Here is a 23256-nt window from a genome sequence, read left to right on the forward strand (position 1 = left end):
AAAAAATCATATCACACGAAGGAAAGCATTATCTTCTTCTTCTGATTACTCATTCTCTCTCTCCTCCTTCCAAAAATTGCAAAAGAAACACACCAATTTCATACGTTTAATAATGGAGAGAAAGTAACTTACATGTTCATAAGACAGTAAAGCTGAAGTTCCAGCCACAGCTTAATCATGCATAGTTTATTCACACACCCACAAACTCAAAGATTTTCAACAATGGCGAAATTCTACAACTGGGTATTAGTTTCAGGAAATAAATATTCAGAGAGAGATTATTTTATGCAATATTGTGCTTCATGTGAAGATGGTGAAGTCCTTGTATCTTTTTCATCTTCTTCCTTGCGCTTGCTCAGCCCATCCGACCCCGTCCGACGGAAACTGACCCAATACTTTCACTTTAATAAATGTGTCAATTTGGTATCTCTGAGCAAATTATTTGATACTCATGCAACAAAACAAAAGTATTTTGCTATAAGAACTTGTTAAAACTCACATTTGTTGTTTTTCCTTCTTTATCTTATTTTATGTTTTTTAATAAGTAAGAAGAACTCTTTTGATTACTTTTGCACCTAGAATTTCATTATGATTTACAACCCATACACCCCCGTCCTCCCCTCCCTAAAATTCCTTGTCACTAATGATATTTTCTCCAATCTAAATGACTATATTGAAGTTTAAAATTATTTTAATTCATGCCTTAAACTGTATAGAATAATTCCAAAGTTATCATGACATAAGTACAATAACCTTTTCTTAAAAAAAAGTATAATAACCTAGAAATTTGATTTGTTTCTTGCCAATTTTTTTAAAAAAAAGAGAAGATAAAAACATTAAATTACCCTCATCTCGAGTGGAATACGTAATGCTCTATTTCTTGCTAAATAATCATATTACATTGGACTTTCTTTTCATCCAAAATTTTAAGGCAAAACCTAGTAAAATCAACCTAACTCAATTCAAGTATTCAACTCTAATGCTCAAAACTAGATTAGACTAATTACTATACTACATTTGAAAATTCTTACCAAAAATTAGTCCAAAGTATGAAAATTTTCTCAAAATTAGGGACAAAGTCATCCGAAAATCGAATATAATATACTAAGTCGGAACTTTTTTTAAGAGTTTTGATATAAATACAACCTTTATAGTTACAAACAAGCATTAAATTATAGTATTTTCTACAATAATATCATTTGAGAATTTATAAGACAATCATGTACTAATCAATATAATTAATACTTGTTTATTGCTTAATATTTTCATTTTTAATTTCTTATATATCATTTCTTTTTTTTTTTGTAACAGAACTTGAATACATTGGCTCTTAAAAAAAATTATAAATCGTTAGGATTCAGATTCACCTAACTACCTAAGTCATCGTGACGTCGCCGTTTTCTGTTAGAATACAGTAGCACTTGCTCTTCTTCTTGCCCAAATTTCCCACATCACTTTCTCTCTCTTATGCCTTCAAATTCTCCACCATTTTCTCAAATTATCGAAGCTTTCTCTCTCTAACAGTCTCTCAAGAACAACAGCAGTGATTGATATATTTAGAAGTTCGTCAATTAGTCATTTCATCGAGGCCGCCATTAAAATAACTTAAGAGAGAGAAAATGAAGTCACAAGGAACCAACAATGGCGAAATCGGAGGAAGGAGAAAGATTGAAGAGGAAATTGAACTTTCCAAGCAAAGATTACATGCTATGCGTCTTCTCAACGAATCCTACAAACAACTTCGCATGATCTCTCCTCTTCATTTCTTCTTCTTTCTGTATACTTTTACTTTTTTACCCCTCCCTCCTTCCCCTAGGGTTTTTCTCTCTCCTCCCCTTCCTTCTTTTGTTGCTCTGTTTTCTTTAATTTATGACAATTTTCTTTTACAATGTATGACTATTTTTTTTATAATTTATTAATTATTATTATTACTGTTTTGTGGTTACCAATATTTGCTGAATTTGAGTTTCAGGATTCAGTACTAGTACACGATTGTCGCTTTTTTTACTGAATAATTACATAGTATGTTTCTTATGCTGTGTTTTTGAGGTTTTGTAATATCGATTATAGTAATTTTATTGTTATTATGGTTGTAGCTTCAATTGAAATGCACAATTGAAGTTTTTGTTTAATTAAAGCTAGGAATTGTTTAGTGGATGCAATTAGTATGCATTATGAGTTCTTTGGATTCAGATTTTTTGATGTATTACAGTATTAGTAGCTTAGACAATTTACTTATATTCTCTAGCATGTTCTTTTGATTGCTAACTTCATAGTTCATATACTATATTGATGGAGTTGTTAATTACTACCTCCGGTCTTTATTAGTTTACCTATATTCCTTTTAGGATGTCCCTTATTAGTATACCCATTTCTTTTGTTTCTATTTTTGGAATCGGACTGCTAACTTTCCATCACACACACATTCAACTTTAACATAAATTAATCTTTTCGTTCCACAATATCATTTCTCCTAAAACTATGTGCAAAAGAAACGGGTAAACTAATAAAGACTGGAGGGATTATGTTGTTGCGGACTTGCGGTTGTTACTTGTTACGCAGATTCTTGCGGTTGTTTTGATGAAAAACAAATGTGGACTCCTTGTGCATGACCTTTTTAGTTCTAACTTCAATATAGCTTGTGCTGTGAGCCTGTGAAAGTGAAACACATGTGGAACCTCGTATTTTGCGGCTGTGGCCTACTATTTATCTTGATGGCACTTCACATATATTGTCTCCTTTTGTGAGCTTATGAAAGAGTTGATATTATTTGACTTAGAGAGTGTTTGGTTGAGGTGAGAACATTTTGATCTGGTTTTTCTATTTTGCTTTCTTTGGTTTTTAGAGGAAGGCAAGTAGTTTTTCCTGTTGATGGTACACATTTTCCTTTTAAGAGGAAGGGATGCCACATTTTCCACCCTACTCCTTACCTTCCTCTTTCACTTATCCCGTCCGTACTCCTTTAACATTTTCATTTTCCCCTTCTCTTAAACTTTTCTTGTGAGCAACCAAACAAGAAAACTTAATTTACAATGATGTTTTCTAATTGATATTGGTTTTTCCTGAAAAATTATATGAAAATGAGGCATATCGTCGAATCCACCTTCTTTACGGTTTTATTTTTTCACATTCTGCCACTTTGAGTATCATATACTCACTACTCTTCCTGAATCAATTTTTTTTTTTTTTTAGATGACGATATTTGAGTTGTGGCATTCTTTATCTTTGCCCTTGCAAGGAAGCTTTCCCTTTTAGGACTGGACTGCACCCTTTTATTTCTTCAATTGGTGTTGTAGTTCAAGACATTTTATTGCGCGGTTGAGTTATGTATATCCGGGCCATGTTATCATGTTATGTTCATTAAATAATTTTTTGCAGATTTTCAATGTTCTCTGTGGGTTATATTTGAAGTTTTGACCTTGAAACTCTCAAGTCATGTGAAGAAATACTCGCGATCTTTCATGTAAATGATTGGTGAATCTTTGCCATTGGCCCATAGCACTTTTATACCCACGATAGCAATTACTGTGGGATTTATGATTGCTATATATGTTATAATTATATAAATGCAGCAAATATACTAGGCCCCTTCTATATATTTTCCAACTTTTTTGCTATGTAATAAGTGGCTCTTGGAAGGAGTTTAGCGATTATCTTCCAACCAGAAATGTTGATGCACTCTAAAAGTTCTTGGAGGTGACCGAACCTTTTTCCAGTTAGGTACTTGCTAGTCTCCTTATTTTGCTCATCATCTGTAGGCCTAATTTTGTGAATTTGTTCACATATGTAAGTAGTTATGGTATCTTTTTGTCTTATTTATCATTTGTTACTACTTCTCATTGTTGTACCCGGGTTAGTATACTCTGTATTGTACCTTTTGAGTTATCGCCCGCAAACCTTATTTTCTTTGGCTGTTCAATCATTCACTGCTGAATTATTACTAAAACTGTATTTTGCGTATGATACCAGTGCCTTATGTTTCTCAAACAAATCAATACAATAGTGTACCAAGCAGCAAGATAATCTGTATCCCAAATACTAAGGTTGAACCTTTAATTAGAACTTGTCTGAAAGTGATTATTCTCTTGTTTTTGTCTATTCACCCTCCTTATATGAATTTTACTTGTTGTTCATCCTAAAGATTGGTATTATTATTGGAAGAGGAGGAGACATGTTAAAAAATCTTCAATTAGAATCAGGAGCTAAAATTCAGATAGTTCGAGGTGCACACGACTATCCTATCTTTTTGACAAGGGATGTTGAGCTGATGGGCACACAGGAGCAAATCAACAGAGCGGAGCAACGAATCAATGAAGTAATTGCCGCGGTGAGAACAAGTTCTGCCTTACACACTTCTTGTTATGAGTTTTACTGAAATTTTCTCGTTTATATAATTTGTATTGGACGAGCAGGCAGATTTAACAAATTCTGCCTCATTTGGAGATAGAAGCGCTCCTCCCCCACAAGCTGGAGGTGAGCAACTTGTTATTAAAGTTCCAAATGACAAGGTATATATAGTAGTCTTAGCTCTCTAGTCTATTAGATTTGACAACTTTTCCTTTTTTTTTATGTAAGTAGTTATGGTATCTTTTTGTCTTATTTATCATTTGTTACTACTTCTCATTGTTGTACCCGGGTTAGTATACTCTGTATTGTACCTTTTGAGCTATCACCCGCAAACCTTATTTTCTTTGGCTGTTCAATCATTCACTGCTGAATTATTACTAAAACTGTATTTTGCGTATTATACCAGTGCCTTATGTTACTCAAACAAATCAATACAGTAGTGTACCAAGCAGCAAGATAATCTGTATCCCAAATACTAAGGTTGAACCTTTAATTAGAACTTGTCTGAAAGTGATTATTCTCTTGTTTTTGTCTATTCACCCTCCTTATATGAATTTTACTTGTTGTTCATCCTAAAGATTGGTATTATTATTGGAAGAGGAGGATACATGTTAAAAAATCTTCAATTAGAATCAGGAGCTAAAATTCAGATAGTTCGAGGTGCACACGACGATCCTATCTTTTTGACAGAGGATGTTAAGCTGATGGGCACACAGGAGCAAATCAACAGAGCGGAGCAACGAATCAATGAAGTAATTGCCGCGGTGAGAACAAGTTCTGCCTTACACACTTCTTGTTATGAGTTTTGCTGAAATTTTCTCGTTTATTAAATTTGTATTGGACGAGCAGGCAGATTTAACAAATTCTGCCTCATTTGGAGATAGAAGCGCTCCTTCCCCACAAGCTGGAGGTGAGCAACTTGTTATTAAAGTTCCAAATGACAAGGTATATATAGTAGTCTTAGCTCTCTAGTCTATTAGATTTGACAACTTTTCTTTTTTTTTTTGCTGAGATTTATATGTGGACATCTGTTCATCAGGTTGCTCGCGTCATTGGTAAAGGAGGTGAATCTATAAAAGCGATGCAGAGCAAGTCTGGAGCTCGCATTCAGGTTTGTACTTTAGTAACTACTTTGTGAGGGTATTTTTATTCTCGACTGAACCACTTCCGTGGCCTCTGTTGTCTCGTTGATTTTGGTTCATTTTGTGTGTGTGTCAGTGTGTGTGTGTGGGGGGGGGGGGATATGCTGGGCGAGGTCATATTTTCTCTGATTTCACTGCTGGTATCGTGGTGCTTGCACAGAGTAGAGGCAGTTGGTCTGTTTGGTTTCCTTTGCAATTAGACTTCACACATTTATTTTCTCTCGTTGTCTCTTTTGTGGGGATGATATTTTTCTCAGATCAGTTTGGTATTGTGTTTAGTTCCGAGTAGAGGCAGTTTCAGTTGTTTGCACATAAATACAAACTTGTGAAACGTATGTTATTTTGTAGTTTCAGTCTTTCTGATTGATGAGTATTACTAGTTATGATTATTCTTGTCCTGGTGTTCTTCTTTCCAGGTTATTCCGCTTCACTGTCCTCCTGGTGATTACTCAACGGAAAGAAATATCTATATAAATGGAACTATGGAGCAGATAGAATATGCTATAGCGCTGGTCTATAAAGTTATTAGTGGGGTAAGCTGCAACTGCTTTTAGTTCCTTTATGTTCCCATTTTCCAATGAAAATGGGAATATTGGTGAATTGTATGATTCATGTCCAATTGACATGTTTTCAGCATTCTTGCTTCATACTCCCTCCGTCTTTTCTTATTTGCTACATTTTGCCATTTAGGGGTGTTTCAATTTATTTGCTACATTTGCAAATATTTCCATATATAGTACATAGGTCCCACACTTTATTTACAAATTTGCCATCACTCCCTTCTTGATTTTGTAAATGTTTCCATATATAATTAATAGGTCCCACAATTTACCTATTTGCTTTTTGTTAATTCCATTTATGTCAATGGTCTCCACTCCCTCCTTGGTCTTTGTGAAAAGTGCTTGTAGCAAATAAAAAAAGACGGAGGGAGTAGTACCCTCCGTAACCCTTCCTTGAGGAAGTTATTTTAATTGTAACCTGACAGTTTTGCTGTACTTAGTTAACGGTTTCTGATACTACCTACAAATGTTCTTGTGTCAATTCCAGAATCGTTTGAAGGTTTTGTCTGGTTCTAATATGTACCAACAGTCTGGCTACCCTCCTATTGCTGCTTGGACTCCTCAGGGTCAACCTTCTGCACAGCAGCCTCATGCATATCGATACTCTCAGACTGGAACTTATGCTATGCCCCAACCACCTTATTATGGCGGATACCCTCCACAGCCAACTACTTGGGACCAATCAGCTGCTTCATCTCAGCAGCAGAATACCGGCTACAATGCGTATGGACAAGGTCAACCACCAGCCTCAACTCCCCCGGATGTTAATTACAATTATGGCCAAGTCGCACCAGCTTACAAGTATAATCAAGGGTACCCGCAACAGCCAAATTACGGGCAAGATGGTCAGGCTACTCCAGAGGCCAAACCTTATGCATATGGACCACCAGCAACATCTTCACAGCCAGATGGTTCTGCTGCTGTCCAAACTTCTCAGCAAGGTTATGAAACCCCAGCTGCATCTGGTTCTGATGGCACAGCCCAGTCTCAGCCCCCGTCTGGCTATGGTCAACCTCTTCCTCATGGTAATGGTTATAGGGCTTATCCAAGTTATTCAGGTGCACCAGCTATTCAGCCATACTACAATCAAACAGGCTATGCACAGGCGAGTTATATACAGCAGCAAGAAGTTCAAGTTGCAAGCCAGGCATCGTACCCGTATTATGGACAAAGTGGGTACCCTTCATCTCAAGCAAGATATTATCACAGTGCTTATCCTTCGGCCATTCCTCCAGCACAAGAGCCACCTCATATTCAGCCGCAAACATCTGATAATGTAGACTCGAGTAATGTGGCTGGTGCTGCTGCAGAGGAAAGTGAAGATCCCCAATGGAAGTTCACTACGCTATTGGAATATATCGAAAGGTTATAAAGGGTCCATGATTAGACCTGAAGGTGCTCGGATGTTTTCTAGAGTTTTGACTGTTAAATTTAGTATGTCTTTTGCCTTGATAAACTTGAATTGATCTTATTCTTTCAGAGATTTCTTTGATGATTTAGCTGTGTTTTCGTTTGTTCTTTCTCTCCCCAGTTCTCTGTTCAAAGCAACCATCAAATTACTCCTAAACTGTCAAGTGTCAACCCGGCTTGTTTATTACAGTTAGATGCGAAAATGTGAAATTAAGGGAACTAAAAGCATTTCTAGTTTTAGTAGTCCCTTTATATACCAAAAGAAATGTTTTTCTTTTATATTGGTAAGAAAAAGTACTGGATTAGAAGCTCCCGTTCTTGGAGCAATTGCGAAATTATCATAATAGAAAGTGAAATTTGGATATTTACCTTAGAAAGGCCAGCAACAATTCATCAAGAAATTCGTTAGATAGAAACTCGAAACATAATTGGATTGCTGCATTTTTATTGATTCAGTGATAATTGGATTTTCCTCTATTGGCATAAATACGTGGTGAGGTTTTTTCCCCTTCTTACACACTATGAATTGGACTGAAAAACTGTTAATTATACCTATCAACGCATTATTGCAGTCTAAATGCAGTCTAAATATATATCTTTTTTAAAACAAAGTTCAATATGCATGTTACCCAAACCTCTTTAAAACAATACCACCTTAAGGAAACATGAGTACTAATCTATTGGATATATACTACTTCCTCCATAACAAAATAAATGTTACACTTTGACTTTCACGTTTGTCAATGCAGTACTTAGACCATTAATAACTTTAATTGTGTATTAGTAAAATTTCTAAGAAATTAATATTATGGAAATATGCATAGAGGCGAATCCAACAACATATTATATAGTAACGGTTTATTGTATCTTAAACTAAAAAATACATGATCAAATTATTCAAATGTCGTAGTAAGTTATTAGTGTAATTTTCAAAGTATGATATCTATTTTGTTATGGAGAAAGAACATTTGTATCATTGACCAACAACTACATACATATGTGCATCAATTGGTAGATGGTGGACTCGTGTCTACCATTAGACATGGGCCAAAACGCATCCCAAAAAACATAAAACGCGTGAAACTAATGTACTTCAATTGTTTTTCAATGAACATGTGAAACTAATGTACATCAATTGTTATCCAATAAACATGTGAAGCTAATGTACATCAACTGTTCTCCAATAAACATCGATCTCCGATGATTCTCCTTTGTTAACATTTATTTTTGTGTTTCTTAGTTTGTTTATTGCAAATATATATATTTGTTCATTGTGTTTTCTTTGTCTGTTCATTAGGTTGAGTGGTTGTTCATCAAATATTTTCTCTTATGTTCATCTTTTTTTTTCTTATTGTTCATTGCTGATCTTGTTAAGGATATTTTTTGTTCATTGTATTAAATAATGCGCACCATTTAGGGCATGTTCTCTTCGGCATAAAACAGCTGAACTGAATTGAACCGAACTGAACTGAAATGAACTGAATTGAACTGAAATAAAGTGAACTGAAATGAAATGAATAGCGATATGTGAGAGTAAAAGTATTGTCAAGAGCTGAACTGAACTGAATTGAACTAAACTGAACTGAAAATAAGCTGGGGAGAACATACCTTAGCGGCAGTGGCGTATCTAGGAATTTACTCATGGGGGTACGAATACATAAGTAGTTAGACTCGTTAATTTTTTTTTTCAAAATAAAGCTTTATTAACATTTTTTTCTCCCTAAGTTTAAGTAAGAACTTAGATATCATTGCTAACTATTTAAGTGTTCAATGTTTCAATTTAAATAACCAGATCTTTAAAATAAGTTGTTCAATATAAATGAGGAAATTTTGAAGGAAAAAGAATAGAATAGAGACAAAATTATTATTTCGGAGCTTTTATTTTTGTGGGCTTATGAATTTGTAGTTGCAGAGTAAGCTTACTTATAAATTTTTAGTTTCACACTAATAGCCATAGGCCCATAGAGAGTAGTATATAGTAAAAGTGTTGAAGATAAATTAAACATGAGTCAAAGGGTAAGTAATTAAAAGCATAAAAAGAACTTTGTGGGGTTTTGAACTTGAGACCTCCTCATAAATTCATGGATCTTTCTTTTCCCTTTTGCTACCAACAAGACAAACCTCAACTTATTGATTTGTTTTCATTATTTTCCATAAATAATGGGGGTACAGCTGTACCCCTTGTACCCCCTCTAGATCCGCCCATGCTTAGCGGCCAGTTTGGTAGTTGGTCATAAATGGTGGTAATGGGAATGAATTTGTGTGTAAATTTGTGAAAAATATCATTGTCCATTCTCATGGTAATGCTAATTTATCCTAAAGTGTCTACTTTCCTTCTTGAATTTTCATTCCCATCCAATACCACCTTGTAGGTGGTAATGAGTGTTAATGAAAATTGTTTTCCTTCGGAGACAAAAATACAAGTTTAGGAGTGAGATGACTTGCTCATGGAGAAAAAATGCCTCCCCATGGAGATTTTAAGGGTGCTTCCCTAATAAAATTACACTTAAAATTCATTCTCATTACCGCAATTTATTAACGTCTACCAAACGGGCCGCTATAGGCAAGACTTTGCTATATGAGCATGACCATAAGTTCTCGTATTAGGCCCAAATGAGAAATAGGAAAACAAAACAAAAATCAGAGAGCATGTGATTGATCAAAGTCAGTATAACGTCGTCGTACTCGTATCTCTATTAGTATAATACAGTAACACTTACCACCACTGTGAGTTGTGAGTTTGTGACTACTCATCTAGTCCTTTTTGTTACTTTCTTTCCCTCCGTCTCTCTCTGCCTCACCCTTTCTTCCCCAAATTTCCTCACCTCTTTCTCTCTCCTCCTTCTCTCGGATCTTCCAACCTTCATCTCTCAGATTAACCTGCATAAATCTCTCTTTTCTCTCTCTAAAATCAGATTAATACCTATTTATCGAAGGTTCTGGAATATCGAGTCCGCCATTGAAGAAGCTTAGAGAGAGAGAAATAATATGGAGTCTTTGGGAACTAATAATGGCGGAAGTGGTGGAGGAGGAGGAAAGAGAAAGATAGAAGATCAAGTTGAACTTGCGAAGCAAAAAGCACAAGCAATTGCTGCGCGTCTTCTTAGTGACGCAGATAATAAACGACCTCGAACTCTATCTGATTCTTCTTCTGCACCTCCTGATTATTCTTCTCCTTCTTTTCCTTCTTCTCAATCTTCTTTTCCTGGTATATTTTTACTTTTCTACACCTTCGCTTTTACCTAGGGTTTTGTTTTTTCTCTCTCTCGTTTTTTTTAGATTTGTTGCTTTTTTCTTACAATTTCGTGTTTTAATGGCGATGTATTGTGTTGTTTCAGTGATTATTACTGTCTATGAATTCGAATATTTGATGAATTTGAGTTCTTCGACTGAATTTGAGTTTTATTGAGTTTTCTTACTGTTTATGTGGTTTTTGTTTGTTTATGTATTAACAATTTGACTAATTGTTTTGTTATGTATAGATTGAATTAGATTGAAAAAATTAAGTATTTGGACTTAGAATTTCAATGTGTTAGTAATTCAGTGAGTTTTGTTGTTCCTGTAATGAAAGAATTAGCTAGATTGTTGCGGTTGTTTTGATGGAAAGCGTGTGTAGTTTCATTTTGCATGGCCTTATGAGTTCTAATTTCGATATACAACGAGTTTTGAAACGCAAACACATGTTGAAGCTCATATTTCGTTGCCTAGTATTTATCTTAGTGTCACTACACATGTATTATCTGCTTTTTTGTGACCTAAGGGTGAGGCTGCACAAATTTTTTTCGACATTGGAAAGATTTGAAGCTCGTGTTTTGTTGTCTGTTATTCATCTTAGTATTACAATACATGTATTATTGCTTTTTTGACCTAAGCGTGAGGCTGCACAATTTTTCGACTTTGGAAAGATTTGGTCTCCCGTGTTATATCCAAACAAAGGACAATTCACCTAGCCGAAACACACATAGTGAATACGTTTGCGAGGCATATTGTTAAATCCACCTCCTTTACTGTTTCCATTTTATGTTGTGGTGTAACTTTAAGTGTCGTGTATTTATGTATCTTCTTTTTATTTGTGTAGCATTCTTATGTTTCCCCTTTTAAGGAATCTTTCGTTTTATTTAGACTCTAATTTTAGTTCAAGACATTTTAATGCATGGTCAAGTTCTGTATATTGTGCCTGTGTTATATGTTGTTCATTACATATGTTATCTAGTTTTTAAATGTTCTTGGAGCTGTAGTTGTGAAGTTTGACGTCGAAAGTTATATGCCATGTCAAGAGAATACTCGGTCACCTTGTAATAGTGAGTGATGATTCTTTGCCATTGCACTATGATACTCACTATAGTAATTAAGTGTGGATGGTATGTATGATCATGCAAATGCTTCTAAGTATTTTTTAATATCCTTGTAGCTCTTGGAAGGACTTTGGCAATAATTTTTTTGACCAATTTTTTTTTGTTGATGCACTTTATGAGTTCTTGGAGGCGACCCCCTATATTTCTGTTAGATTCTTGCTACTGTTTTCTAGTCGCCCTTTTTTGGTTATCGTTGTGAAAATGATCATATGGTATCCGTTTGTTTTATTTTATCGAATAAGTACTAGTCTGCATTATTGTACCGGGGGTAGGCTGTATTTAACTTTTTCAATTATTGCCTGCAAACCTTTATTTTCTTTGGCTGTGCAATTGTGCATAGTCGATTTATTTCTAAACTGCTTTTTGTGCATGATATCAGTGCCTTATACTACTCAAACAAATCAGTACAATGGTGTACCGAGCAGCAAGAAAATCTATATCCCAAATGCTAAGGTTGAACTTTAATTAGAACTTGTCTAGAAGTGATGACTTCTGGTTTTTCTATGGTCACCCTCCTTATATGTATATCACTTGTTCTGCATCCTAAAGGTTGGTGTTATCATCGGAAGAGGAGGAGAGATGATAAAAAATCTTCAATTAGAATCAGGAGCTAGAATCCAGATTACTCGAGATGCGGACGCTGATCCTACCTCTTTGACAAGGGATGTCGAGCTGATGGGTACGCAGGAGCAAATTAGTAGAGCTGAGCAACGAATTAATGAAGTAATTGCTGAGGTGAGAGACGAGGTTGTTATACTGTCTAATTTAATAATTTTTGCTTAAATTCTCCCGTTAATATAATGTTTATTGGCTAGTGCAGACCGATGCAACAAGTTCTGCATCATCTGGAAATAGAAGTGCACCTCCTCCACAAGCCGGAGGTGAACAATTTGTAATGAAAGTTCCAAATGACAAGGTATGTTAGTAGTTTTAGGCTTTGAGCTCTCAAATCTCCTATATTTCTGACAATTTTTGTTGAGATTTATATGTGGACTTCTGTGTATCAAGGTTGCTCTGGTCATTGGTAAAGGAGGTGAATCCATAAAAGCGATGCAAAGCAAGTCTGGTGCTCGGATACAGGTTTGTACTTTAGTATTTACTATTGTGAGGGACTGAGGGTAACCTTTTATTTTCCCTGACTGAATCTACTCTATTGCGTCAATTAGCTCTTTGGTTTTGGCTCATTTTGTGTGTGAGTGTGTGTTGGATGGGGTCATATATTGCTCTGATATTACTGCTGGTATTGGGTACCTCCTCAGAGTGGAGGCCGTTGTTTCATTTGCTTTGTCTTGCAATACAACTGTATCACACTTTTATTTTCTCTTGTTCTTTCTTTTATGAGGTGATATCTTTCTCAGATCATGCAGTAGAGGCGATTTGGTTTGTTTGTGCTGCATATAAATACAAACTTGTGACACATGTATTGTATGTCTTTCTGATTTTTGTGAATCACTAGTTATGTTTGTTCTTATCCCCAATATTCTGGTACTTCCAGGTTGTTCCGCTTCACCTTCCCCCTGGTGATTACTCAACAGAAAGAAATCTGTATATAAATGGAACTAAAGAGCAGATTGACGCAGCTAAAGAGTTGGTTGAAGAAGTTATTAGTGGGGTAAGCTTTAATTGCTTTTGGTTCGATATGTTTCCATTGTTCATCAAGAATTTAAAATGGAATTATAAAAAAAATTCTTTGTACGTTTTCCCCCCTGTTAACATGGTCATCAGTTTATGGAATTAGCGAGCAATTGCTCCTAGTAAAGGCTTCTTTTTACTTTCATATGGTGTGATGAATTGAAATTTGAGAAATGGGAATCTTAAAGAAATTCATGGTATATATCCTGATATGTATTCAGCATTCCTGCTTTAAGTTATCATCCCATTAGAGTGTTGTAATCATTGAAACTTACTATTCTACTTTTGACTGCTTAGTTTCCTATACTACCTATAAATGTTTTTGTGTCAATTCCAGAATCGTTCGAAGGTTCTGTCTGGTTCTAATATGTACCAACAGTCTGGATACCCTCCTAGCGCTGCTTGGGCTCCCCAGGGTCAACCCGCTGCACAGCAGCCTCCTGCATATGGATACACTCAGGCTGGAAATTATGCTGCCCCTCAGCCACCTTATTATGGTGGATATCCTCCACAGCCAACTACTTGGGACCAATCAGCTGCCTCACCTCAGCAGCAGAATACAGGCTACAATGCGTATGGACAAGGTCAACCACCAGCTTCAACTCCCCCAAATGCTAATTATAATTACAGCCAAATGGCACCATCTTACAATTATAATCAAGGGTACCCGCAACAGCCAAGCTACGGGCAAGATGGTCAGACTACTCCAGAGGCAAAACCTTATGCAAATCCTGCATATGGACCACCAGCAACATCTTCTCAGCCTGATGGTTCTGCAGCAGTCCAAACTTCTCAGCAAGGTTATGGAGCCCCAGCTGCATCTGGTTCTGATGGAACTGCCCAATCTCAGCCCCCATCTGCATATGCAGCAGGCTACGGTCAACCTCCTCCTGCTCCCGCTCCTGCTAATGGTTATAGTGCTTATCCAAGTTATTCAGGTGCACCAGCTGTTCAGCCATCTTACAATCAAACAGGTTATTCACAAGCGGGTTATGGCCAGCAGCAAGAAGGTCAAGTTGCAAGCCAGGCATCGTACCCGTATTATGGACAAAGTGGGTACCCTCCAGCCCAAGCTCCTCCTCAAGCAGGTTATTATCAGGGTGCTTATCCTTCAGCCGTTCCTCCACCACAAGCGCCACCTCAAGCAACTAATGGTGTAGACTCGACTACTGGTGCTGCTGCAGAGGAAAGTGAAAAGTCCCAAAGCTGACAGTGTAGCTGATGAGAGGGCATTTTGTCTTTAGAACGTTATTTCTATTGGAGTATTTTCTTCTCTTTAAGTTTCTTGTCACTTTTTCTATTTGAACGTATCCAAAAGGTTGTAGGGGATCTTGGTTTAGACCTGAAGGTGCTTGAATATTTTTTGAGCTTTTTTGACTTGTTTAAATTCAGTTTATGTTATGTGATTTAAAGTTCTCACATTTCCTGTGGCCTTGATGAACAATAATTTATGTTACTTTTTTTGAGAGGTCTCTTTGAATTATTATGGTTGCATGACTCTTCCCTGAAGTGTATTAGGCTATTAGCCAAGTGCACTCATTTTTCTAAACAAGTTTTTAAGTTTTAATAAGTCGAGATAAGTTTTAATATTAGATGAATTCGGCATAAATTGTGTATATATGTTTGTATTTCAAATTATAGGTGCTTTGTGTCAAATAATCTCATTATTTATATTTTTGGTTAATACAAATTATTTTTAATCATGTATTAAGGATTATGTAGGTCTATCCTATCTCCTAAACCTAGGCTTAAATTATCCCTTCCCTAGCCTTTTTTCTTATCCACAGACAATCAAACATGCTGATCTCAAGATTTGATCCTTAGTCTTCTTTATGGAAGGTGTACACTATACAGTGCTGCAAAATTCAATTAGTTTTGGTTAAATCGTTCGTATAAAAAGTTACCACGTTATGTAACATTTGGTTGAAAAGTTAGCCAATATTATAAAAGTTAGCTAATTAATTGTTTCTTTTAGTTATTATTAGCCTTATACTACCTCTGTTTTTATTTAGTTGCAACGTTTTGACTTTCACGCTTGCTAATGTACAATTTCAAATCGTTTTATCTCTAATTGTATGTAAGTAAAAATTATAAAAATTTGATTTTATGAAAGCTTACATCGAAACGAATCAAACAAGACCCCACATGACTATATTTTGTTAAACATATAAATCAATAAATGTGGTCAAATAAGAGAACATGAATAGTGCAATTTGTCAAACGTTGCAACTAAAAGAGAACGGAGGTAGTATGTAATATGTGTGAATAGAAAATACAAATGTCAAATATTTTCCACTTCCAAATATGTATATCGTTGGCACCAGTGGTCTAGTGGTAGAATAGTACCCTGCCACGGTACAGACCCGGGTTCGATTCCCGGCTGGTGCATTAATTTTTGTTTTCTCTCATGTGAAAGATTTTGTCAACGATAAATAGTTCCCCTTTCAGTTTCTGCTACACCTAACTTTTTGACAAAAAAGACGTAATTTTTGCGAAATTCGAATAAAGTAAACTAACGACTGAAATGTGTAAAATCTGACTTTTGTAGTCGAAGCCAAATCATGCCCTCTATCCTTTGTGTCTGTATAATAAACAACAGGATCTGTGGCGCAATGGTAGCGCGTCTGACTCCAGATCAGAAGGTTGCGTGTTCGATTCACGTCAGGTTCAAAACCCTGATCCTTATCGCAGATTGTTGCTTTTTTTTTTCACCTCTACATTTTATCTATCAGCTGTGATTATTAATAATTAATCTTAGGGTTTTTTGTCCCAAACTAACTTTTATGTTTTTGCGAGAAATTACCTTATAAAAAAATTGTTGTCCCAAACTACCTTACTTCTACCATTTTGTTGTTGACAACTACCTTAGGCCGATTTCCGACGTTGACTTTTGTTTTTTCGGCTTTTTTATTGTCACATTATATCACTTGACCTCTTCAAACCCTTTTTTTAATTTTCCCCACCCTAATTTCCTCATTTTCCGGTGTGCGCGCGCTCTCTCCCTCATATCTATGTGACACTTTGTACCACCAATCCACCATTAAATTCCTCTTCTACTTAAACTAAAATTGAAACAATCACCCTCCTCAATTCCCACAAGGGTAATTTTGTTTTTCCCACAATTTTGAACTGAAAAAATAAAAGTCAACGCCGGAAACCGGCATAAGGTAGCTGTCAACAACAAAATTGTAAAATAAGGTAGTTTAGGACAACAATTTTTTTATAAGGTAGTTTCTCGCAAAAACTTGAAAGTTAAAGGTAGTTTGGGACAAAAAATCCTTAATCTTATATACACTCTATACTGCGTATAATATAAGTATATAACTATTATGCAGGTTTTTTACCAAGTGTTGGCCCAGTGGTGAGGGGGACTGGCTTTGGTAGGACGGACTCGTGTTCGAATCCCCGCAACACCCTTGGGAGAGGAATGGAACCTAACCACCCCGAACTTGACCTCGATCCGGATGTAGCCCGAAGGGTGAACCGGGTGCAAACACCAAAAAAAAAATTATGCAGGTTTTTTAGGGATCAATTTTTCCTTGTTTTTTCCGAAACCAGTGACTGCATTTTGTATATTATGTTTTTAAGTAAAGGTATATTGGTCGATGAGGATGGATACTAGAGTTCTCACGTACAATTCTCTTAGCCTCCCCTAGCTCTTGAAGGGCTGCCGTGCAATATTAGCTAGATTTCACCCGAGAGATTACGGTTCAATAGCGTTCATTCTCTTTTATCATTTTTCTAAGAATGAGGATAAATAACTTCTGACTCGTAATAAGAAAATCTTAAAACACCTAATCTCCCATTTTACTTTCTAATATACACTTGAATGAGATACCAGAAGAAGGTAAACACATAATTTTACATCTCATTTCTGTGAAGAGAGGTGCAAAGTTTGCGTACCACAAAGGCATAGTAATAGAAATTATACAAATATTACATGACATGAACAAGAGAGAACTAAAGGCTTTTTTTTAGTTTCCCTTTGAAAATCCCAGTCACTCATTTACAAATTACAGTTGAGCTTCATTCTTTGGGATTCTTTCTTTCCGCGCCATATTTCAGAGAAGATACTTCATCAAACAGCATATACAATCTCCCCGCTACTATCAAGATCAAGCTCGGGATCAGATTCTAGATCCTCTTCCATATCGTCATCAATGTCCAAGTCCCCGGTAAGATACTTGTTCAGACTCTGGGATCCAGCTGCAGGTATAGTTGCCTCTGAGATTATCTGCATAATCTCGTCAATACTTTGCATTGGTTGATCCGGCTCTTCGTACTGACTGTCTGCCGAGTTCTCATCCATGAGATCTGCTGGTAGGTTCTTCAGAAACCATTCGTGCTGCCTTATCTCAGGAATTGAAATTCTCTGACAATGCCACACAAATTTAGTGGTCAGGATGGTGAAGTGGGTAACATAACGCGCAACATTCCCTGCATTCCTAAAAGAAATAGGCCACGTTTGATTTCACGTCATTTGTAAGATAATTCGTACATAGCTTAACCATCCTTCACTATTTGAAGTTTTGAACTACATCTCCACGTAACCATGTTGTCCAGATGTAGTCTTTATTTGGAATTCTTAGTCCGTATTATTTTGAGACAGCTTAGAGTAGAAAATGTAGCCTATTATTCAAGGGCCAAAGGCTGGAGAGAATAATGCTTTGCAACAAAGCAATCAACAAGAATGCTAACACAAACAATCAACCAAAAAAATAAGGCTGGAGAGAATAATGCTTTGCAGCAAAACAATCAACAAGAATGCTAACACAAACAATCAACCAAAAAAATAAAGCTACGAAAAATCGCAAAAAAAATCCATAAAGTTGGATTCCGCAAGTCATAGGTGGTTTACCTTGGCAGGGTCAGCCACAAATATCCTTGAGAGCAGATGGCGACATTCTGAAGATATATGCACATAGTCAGGAATAGAGTATTGGACATTTAAAATTCGCTGCACCAGCAGAAAGTAGTAAGAGTCAGAAGGCAACCAGAGAAGCCACCATTTTGGAACATATATAGTGAATGACTTACATGAATTGTTTTACGAAAATTCTTAGGTTCCTCAGGGTCTTCAAATGGGTAAGCTCCAACCAGCATTACATACAAAGTTACCCCACAAGACCACACATCTGCAATCTGAAATGGCATGTGGAAGCAAAGATACAGATGTACTACTGAGTGCCACCATTTAATAGTTTGTAGTCGAAACTCAAAGAGTGCAGCATGTCTTGCAGGCTTGCAGCACATAAAACAATATGTATCTTGAGAATTAATGTCCATTCTAGGCCACATTCTAGCAAGTCAAAGATCTCATTTCTTCATTATTTTTTTTTAGAGATCACATATTAACAATATGTAAATTTATTTTAGCTGCCAAATGACAAGTTATAACTTTTACCCAGAAACACTAGTCTTGTCCAGTCCCATATAACCCAGACATGTGAAGCCAACTCGAAAAGAAAACAGAGGAAAAGGAGCATATAAATGCACATAAGAATGCTGTTGTGAGGAGCATGTCACCTTGCCGTCATATTCTTTCTTCAGTAAGACCTCCGGTGCAATATAAGCAGGAGTTCCAACAGTTGATTTGGGTTGAGAATGCAGGACTGAGGACTGAAAGAGAGCAAACATATGTGCAAATATATGTGAGGATTATATTTGGAGGAGAAGTTAACATAACTAACATGAGGTGATGGGACTGAGGGAGCAGGGGGAAAAACCGACACCCAAATGAACGTTCATGCTTATGCAAGAGCAAAACTACCACCATAAGTCCATAATGTATAGTGAAAATGCTTTCACTCATTAACTTGCACAAGATTTGCAAGATTACTCTTAGAGGTGCCTACACAACATGGACCAGACCAACAGAGAATTATGTACCTTAGAGTACCCAAAATCACAAATCTTCAAGCGAGGAACTGAACTTCCATCCAATAACGTGTTCTCCAACTTTAAGTCTCTATGGCAAACTTGCTTCATGAAACAAAACAAGGAACATAAGAAGACTCAATGAGAAATGAATAAACACAAAAATAACAAAGTCAAGAACATAAAGAACTAGTGATAGAAGTACCATCGCATGACAGTAGCTGACCCCAGAAATCAATTGTTGAAAGAAGAATCGTGCCTAATGAAATAGAGATCATAATTATTATTATCAAAGATGTGATAGGTAAAGAACACGAAAGTACAAGTCACAAACTAATTACCTCATCCTCACTGAACCGTCCAGCGTTACAAATACGTTCAAACAGCTCTCCACCCGATGCGTATTCCATGACAATAGCTAAATGTGTTGGTGTCAATATAACCTACAAAAAAAACAATTAAGAGGCATTACAATGTGCTACAAGCAAAACTTTCAAGAGACAACTAAGATATGTTCTGTACAAACCTCCTTGAATCTGACAATGTTGGGATGTCTCAGTGACCTATGGTTAATGATTTCTCTCTGCACATTTTCATCTATCTGTGCATCGAATATATTCAACGAGTCAACATGATGCAAAATAACAGTAATATTTTGAAGTACAAACGAAATTGCGATGCTACATCACCATATAAAAATCTCCTGCTCCTGAGAAGGAAAGACTAAAAAACAGAACACACTCACAATGTCACATAGCATAGGATACAACCAAAAAAAAACAATGATTCGTCAAATGCAAAAAGATCCAAGCTGAATCACATCAACAAGATCATAAAACCTATAATACATGATCACTCTCATTCCAAACCCAAAGTTCCTTGAATGTGAGAATTTAGCTTCAACATAAAGGTGACTTAATTGTCTTAATACACAATCAAAGTTGCTGAACATACAATATAAAGAGTTGTAACATGTATCTATATCAAGTTCATCTTATCTTATTTTTGTCTTCCAAATGTTATTTAATCCTCACATTCACCTCATCCCATCACTACAGAAAAAATGGTAGCCGGTTTTAACAACTTGTTACCTAGTTACGATAAACCAGCTCAAAAGTATACCACTTGCACGTAACAATTCACCATTGTAGAATCATTAAATAGTCGCGAAGGGTTTAACAATTTGTTAACTAGTTACGATAAACCAGCCCAAAAGTATACCACTTACACGTACCAATTTACCATTGTAGAATCATTAAATAGTCGCAAGGTTTAACAATTCGTTACCTAGTTACGATAAACCATCCCAAAAATATACCACTTGCACGTACCAATTCACCATTATAGAATCATTAAATAGTCGACAGGATTTAGCGAATTAGATAACACTAAAACTTCACAAGCCCGAAGTAAAATCATATCTAATTAATCAATTAATGAAGTAAAAGAAAGAATTAACTAACCTTCTCACCTCGCTCGATATATTTAACAGCAACAAGTTCATTAGTAGTTTTATCTCTCATCAACCTAGCAACTCCAAAATTACCAGAACCAATATCTTTCACCAATTCATACCGATCACTATTATGCATTATCGGCAAATCTGTACTCAAACTTCCTCCTCCTACCGCCGTACGATCCATATCTTTCTCTCTCTAGAACTTTCTCTCTCCAATTTCCCCAAATTTTCAAATAACTTCACTTAATCGACAAAAACTTTGAAGAAATCATCATAATTATCAACATTACTCCGAAAATAAAAGTGAAAATTATGGTAGATTGAAGGTGTTACGTGTCGAAGATATGAAATCCCGTGAAATTTTTCTCTTTATTTGCGTTGTATTTGAAGATGTAGACAGAATCTTAAAGAGTGATGGAGGATTAAAGTAAGAATCTTGTGATACCGCACTTATAGTTCGCTTTAAATTTTTCCCCCCTTTTTATTAAAATTAGGGTTTTGTAGTAGCGGTTGATAATTTTCGCTCGTGAATTGATTTCCTCTTTTTAGTTTTTTTGGGTTTATGTTGTTTGTAGTTCTTCGTCAGCAACTACTTTAGCTCAGCTGGAAAAAGGTGACATTTTTAGGTTGGTTTTTGGTTGTTGTTGTTGTTGTTGTTGTTGTTGTTGTTGATGATGATTTTGTTTTTACTCGTAATATCTGTGTGTGAGAGAATCAGGGGGGAGTTATTGGGGGGACAGAATTCGCACTGAAGGGTATTTGTGGAAAATTGGAGTTAAAAAAGTATCTTTTCGTAATTTGTAGTTGGTGATTAGCGGATATACTCTTATGTTGCCAACTAACAAGCACTTTGGTGTTTCTTACATGTTGTGGAATGACTGATTTGCCCATGGTTAGATAAGGTTCACAAGCCGCAAAGAAAGCTTTTTTTATTTTTTTCCTTTTGCTACGTTAACGTTGGATGGTCTAGAAACAAAAGCTTGTGGCGTTGAGGGAGGGGTGGTAGCTAGGGGTGTTCATAAAAAACCGAAACCGAAATACCGTACCGAAATACCGAAAAATCGGTCTAAATGGGTGGTTACCGTACCGATAAAAAAAAGTTTGAACGGTACGGTTACCGAACCGAAAAAATTAGCGGTTAAACAGTACGGTTACGGTTATGATTTTTGAGAAAACGGTTAACCGAAATACCGAAATCTTTTTTTCTCTATTTAATTGTTGTGAAACATTTTCAAATAATTACAGTATTTCTAATATTTGTTGCTAAGTTACAACAATTAGAGGAAGTATGTAAATATTTAGAAACTCCAGTACTAGTATAAACACTGTAATTAGGAAATGAAGCGAATTCTTAGTGTTAGTTATGTTTTCCAATTGATTTATTATCCACTTTATAATACATTTTATATTAGAGTATATATAATATTAAAATATATGCAAAAAAAAATTGAAAATATATATGTACACTAAGTAAAACATAATAGTATAACTTAAACAACGGTTAATGGTTAACCGAAAAACCGTACCGAAAAAACGGTAACCGCTTAGGCGGTAACCGGTTTGAACGGTTACGGTTACGGTTCGCAAAAAGAGCGTACCGAAACTTCCGGTTACCGAACCGAAATATTGTTTCGGGACGGTTAACCACCCATGAACACCCCTAGTGGTAGCTCAGTAGAGTACCACCTTGAATTTTATAATGTTGTCCAGAGTTTGAATTTTCATCTCAATAATATGTTGGTCATTTAATTTTGGGTTGTTTAGCCTTGTACCTCGCTTCTGAACTGGTGTGTCCTACAAGCTAGTAGCCTAGTAGTGGTTGGTCTTCGAACCGATTATCTTTCCTAATTAGAAAAAAAAAAAACTTGTGGCGTTTTTTCTTGGTTTTTGACTTTAGACCTGGGCATGAGCCGAGTCGAGCCTGTTCACGGGCTTAGTCCGTGGACTTTGGACATCTGCATGTCGGGTTTGAAGATTTCAAATTTTGTCTCCGGACCGGGTTCGTGCCTCTTGCGAGATTGACCCGTGTTTTATGTTGTTTTTTTTTTTTTGCAATTTTAGACAAAAAAAAAAAGAAAAGGGGCATTCGGCCCGTGGGGTGGCCCACGGGTCATATAGACGGGCTCGTGCCGAAAATAAAATTCCTTGATTGTGGTAGGCCCATGACCCACATAGCGGACAACAGGTCGAATGTTAAGTCTGAGATGTCGTCCCGGTAAGAGAAATGAAAATTTTTCATGTTATTAATATAGTACTTTAACACTAAATAACATTTGATCTAGTGGTTAAGAATTTAGTTTATACGTACTATGCAATTTTTTAACCACTAGATCAAATGTTATTTTATCTGGGATCAAAGTTTATACTACGTAATTTCTAATTTTTTTATTGTACATGGATTACATGAACGAATAGATTCTTCAGGGACGCTTCCTCCCTTTTTTAAAAATTATAATATTTTTCTTATTTAAAAG

General features: G+C 36.0%; 3 protein-coding genes and 2 non-coding genes across 11 annotated transcripts; 4 read left to right on the forward strand and 1 right to left on the reverse strand.

Annotated features, from left to right (window-relative positions):
• The first annotated feature begins 1770 nt into the window (after positions 1 to 1770).
• Positions 1771 to 7573, forward strand: LOC125491589 (uncharacterized). Of its 5 annotated transcripts, XM_057391771.1 has the most exons (10): positions 1771 to 3720; positions 3970 to 4043; positions 4142 to 4327; positions 4413 to 4473; positions 4754 to 4827; positions 4926 to 5111; positions 5197 to 5292; positions 5387 to 5458; positions 5906 to 6022; positions 6537 to 7573. In XM_057391771.1, the coding sequence occupies exons 3-10, from the start codon at positions 4172 to 4174 to the stop codon at positions 7419 to 7421; spliced, it is 1647 nt and encodes a 548-aa protein (XP_057247754.1). In that variant the 5' UTR covers positions 1771 to 3720; positions 3970 to 4043; positions 4142 to 4171; the 3' UTR covers positions 7422 to 7573. The 5 variants fall into 5 exon arrangements, with proteins under 5 accessions (XP_057247754.1, XP_057247752.1, XP_057247755.1 ...); XM_057391769.1 differs by having other exon boundaries at positions 1771 to 4043; XM_057391772.1 differs by lacking the exon at positions 3970 to 4043.
• Positions 7574 to 10177: 2604 nt separating this feature from the next.
• LOC104904454 (uncharacterized) lies at positions 10178 to 14867 on the forward strand. Its single transcript, XM_048636118.2, has 7 exons — positions 10178 to 10667; positions 12194 to 12267; positions 12364 to 12549; positions 12635 to 12730; positions 12823 to 12894; positions 13310 to 13426; positions 13784 to 14867. The coding sequence occupies exons 1-7, from the start codon at positions 10448 to 10450 to the stop codon at positions 14654 to 14656; spliced, it is 1638 nt and encodes a 545-aa protein (XP_048492075.1). The 5' UTR covers positions 10178 to 10447; the 3' UTR covers positions 14657 to 14867.
• Positions 14868 to 15763: 896 nt separating this feature from the next.
• On the forward strand, positions 15764 to 15834 carry TRNAG-GCC (transfer RNA glycine (anticodon GCC)). The gene has a single exon. It is a non-coding gene; the product is annotated as a tRNA-Gly (tRNA).
• A 210-nt stretch (positions 15835 to 16044) lies between these two features.
• On the forward strand, positions 16045 to 16116 carry TRNAW-CCA (transfer RNA tryptophan (anticodon CCA)). Its single transcript has one exon. It is a non-coding gene; the product is annotated as a tRNA-Trp (tRNA).
• A 1102-nt stretch (positions 16117 to 17218) lies between these two features.
• LOC104904459 (serine/threonine-protein kinase SRK2E) lies at positions 17219 to 21480 on the reverse strand. Of its 3 annotated transcripts, none has more exons than XM_010692710.4 (9): positions 20787 to 21480; positions 19850 to 19924; positions 19665 to 19766; positions 19529 to 19582; positions 19336 to 19428; positions 18973 to 19065; positions 18484 to 18588; positions 18305 to 18351; positions 17219 to 17891 (listed from the first exon to the last, which is right to left on the reverse strand). In XM_010692710.4, the coding sequence occupies exons 1-9, from the start codon at positions 20964 to 20966 to the stop codon at positions 17525 to 17527; spliced, it is 1116 nt and encodes a 371-aa protein (XP_010691012.1). In that variant the 5' UTR covers positions 20967 to 21480; the 3' UTR covers positions 17219 to 17524. The 3 variants fall into 3 exon arrangements, with proteins under 3 accessions (XP_010691012.1, XP_010691013.1, XP_057247858.1); XM_010692711.4 differs by having other exon boundaries at positions 17219 to 17818; positions 18305 to 18403; positions 20787 to 21477; XM_057391875.1 differs by lacking the exon at positions 20787 to 21480 and adding an exon at positions 20013 to 20752.
• Positions 21481 to 23256: the final 1776 nt, after the last annotated feature.

This window comes from Beta vulgaris, chromosome 9 (assembly GCF_026745355.1).
Source record: "Beta vulgaris subsp. vulgaris cultivar EL10 chromosome 9, EL10.2, whole genome shotgun sequence".
Lineage (NCBI taxonomy): Eukaryota > Viridiplantae > Streptophyta > Magnoliopsida > Caryophyllales > Amaranthaceae > Beta > Beta vulgaris.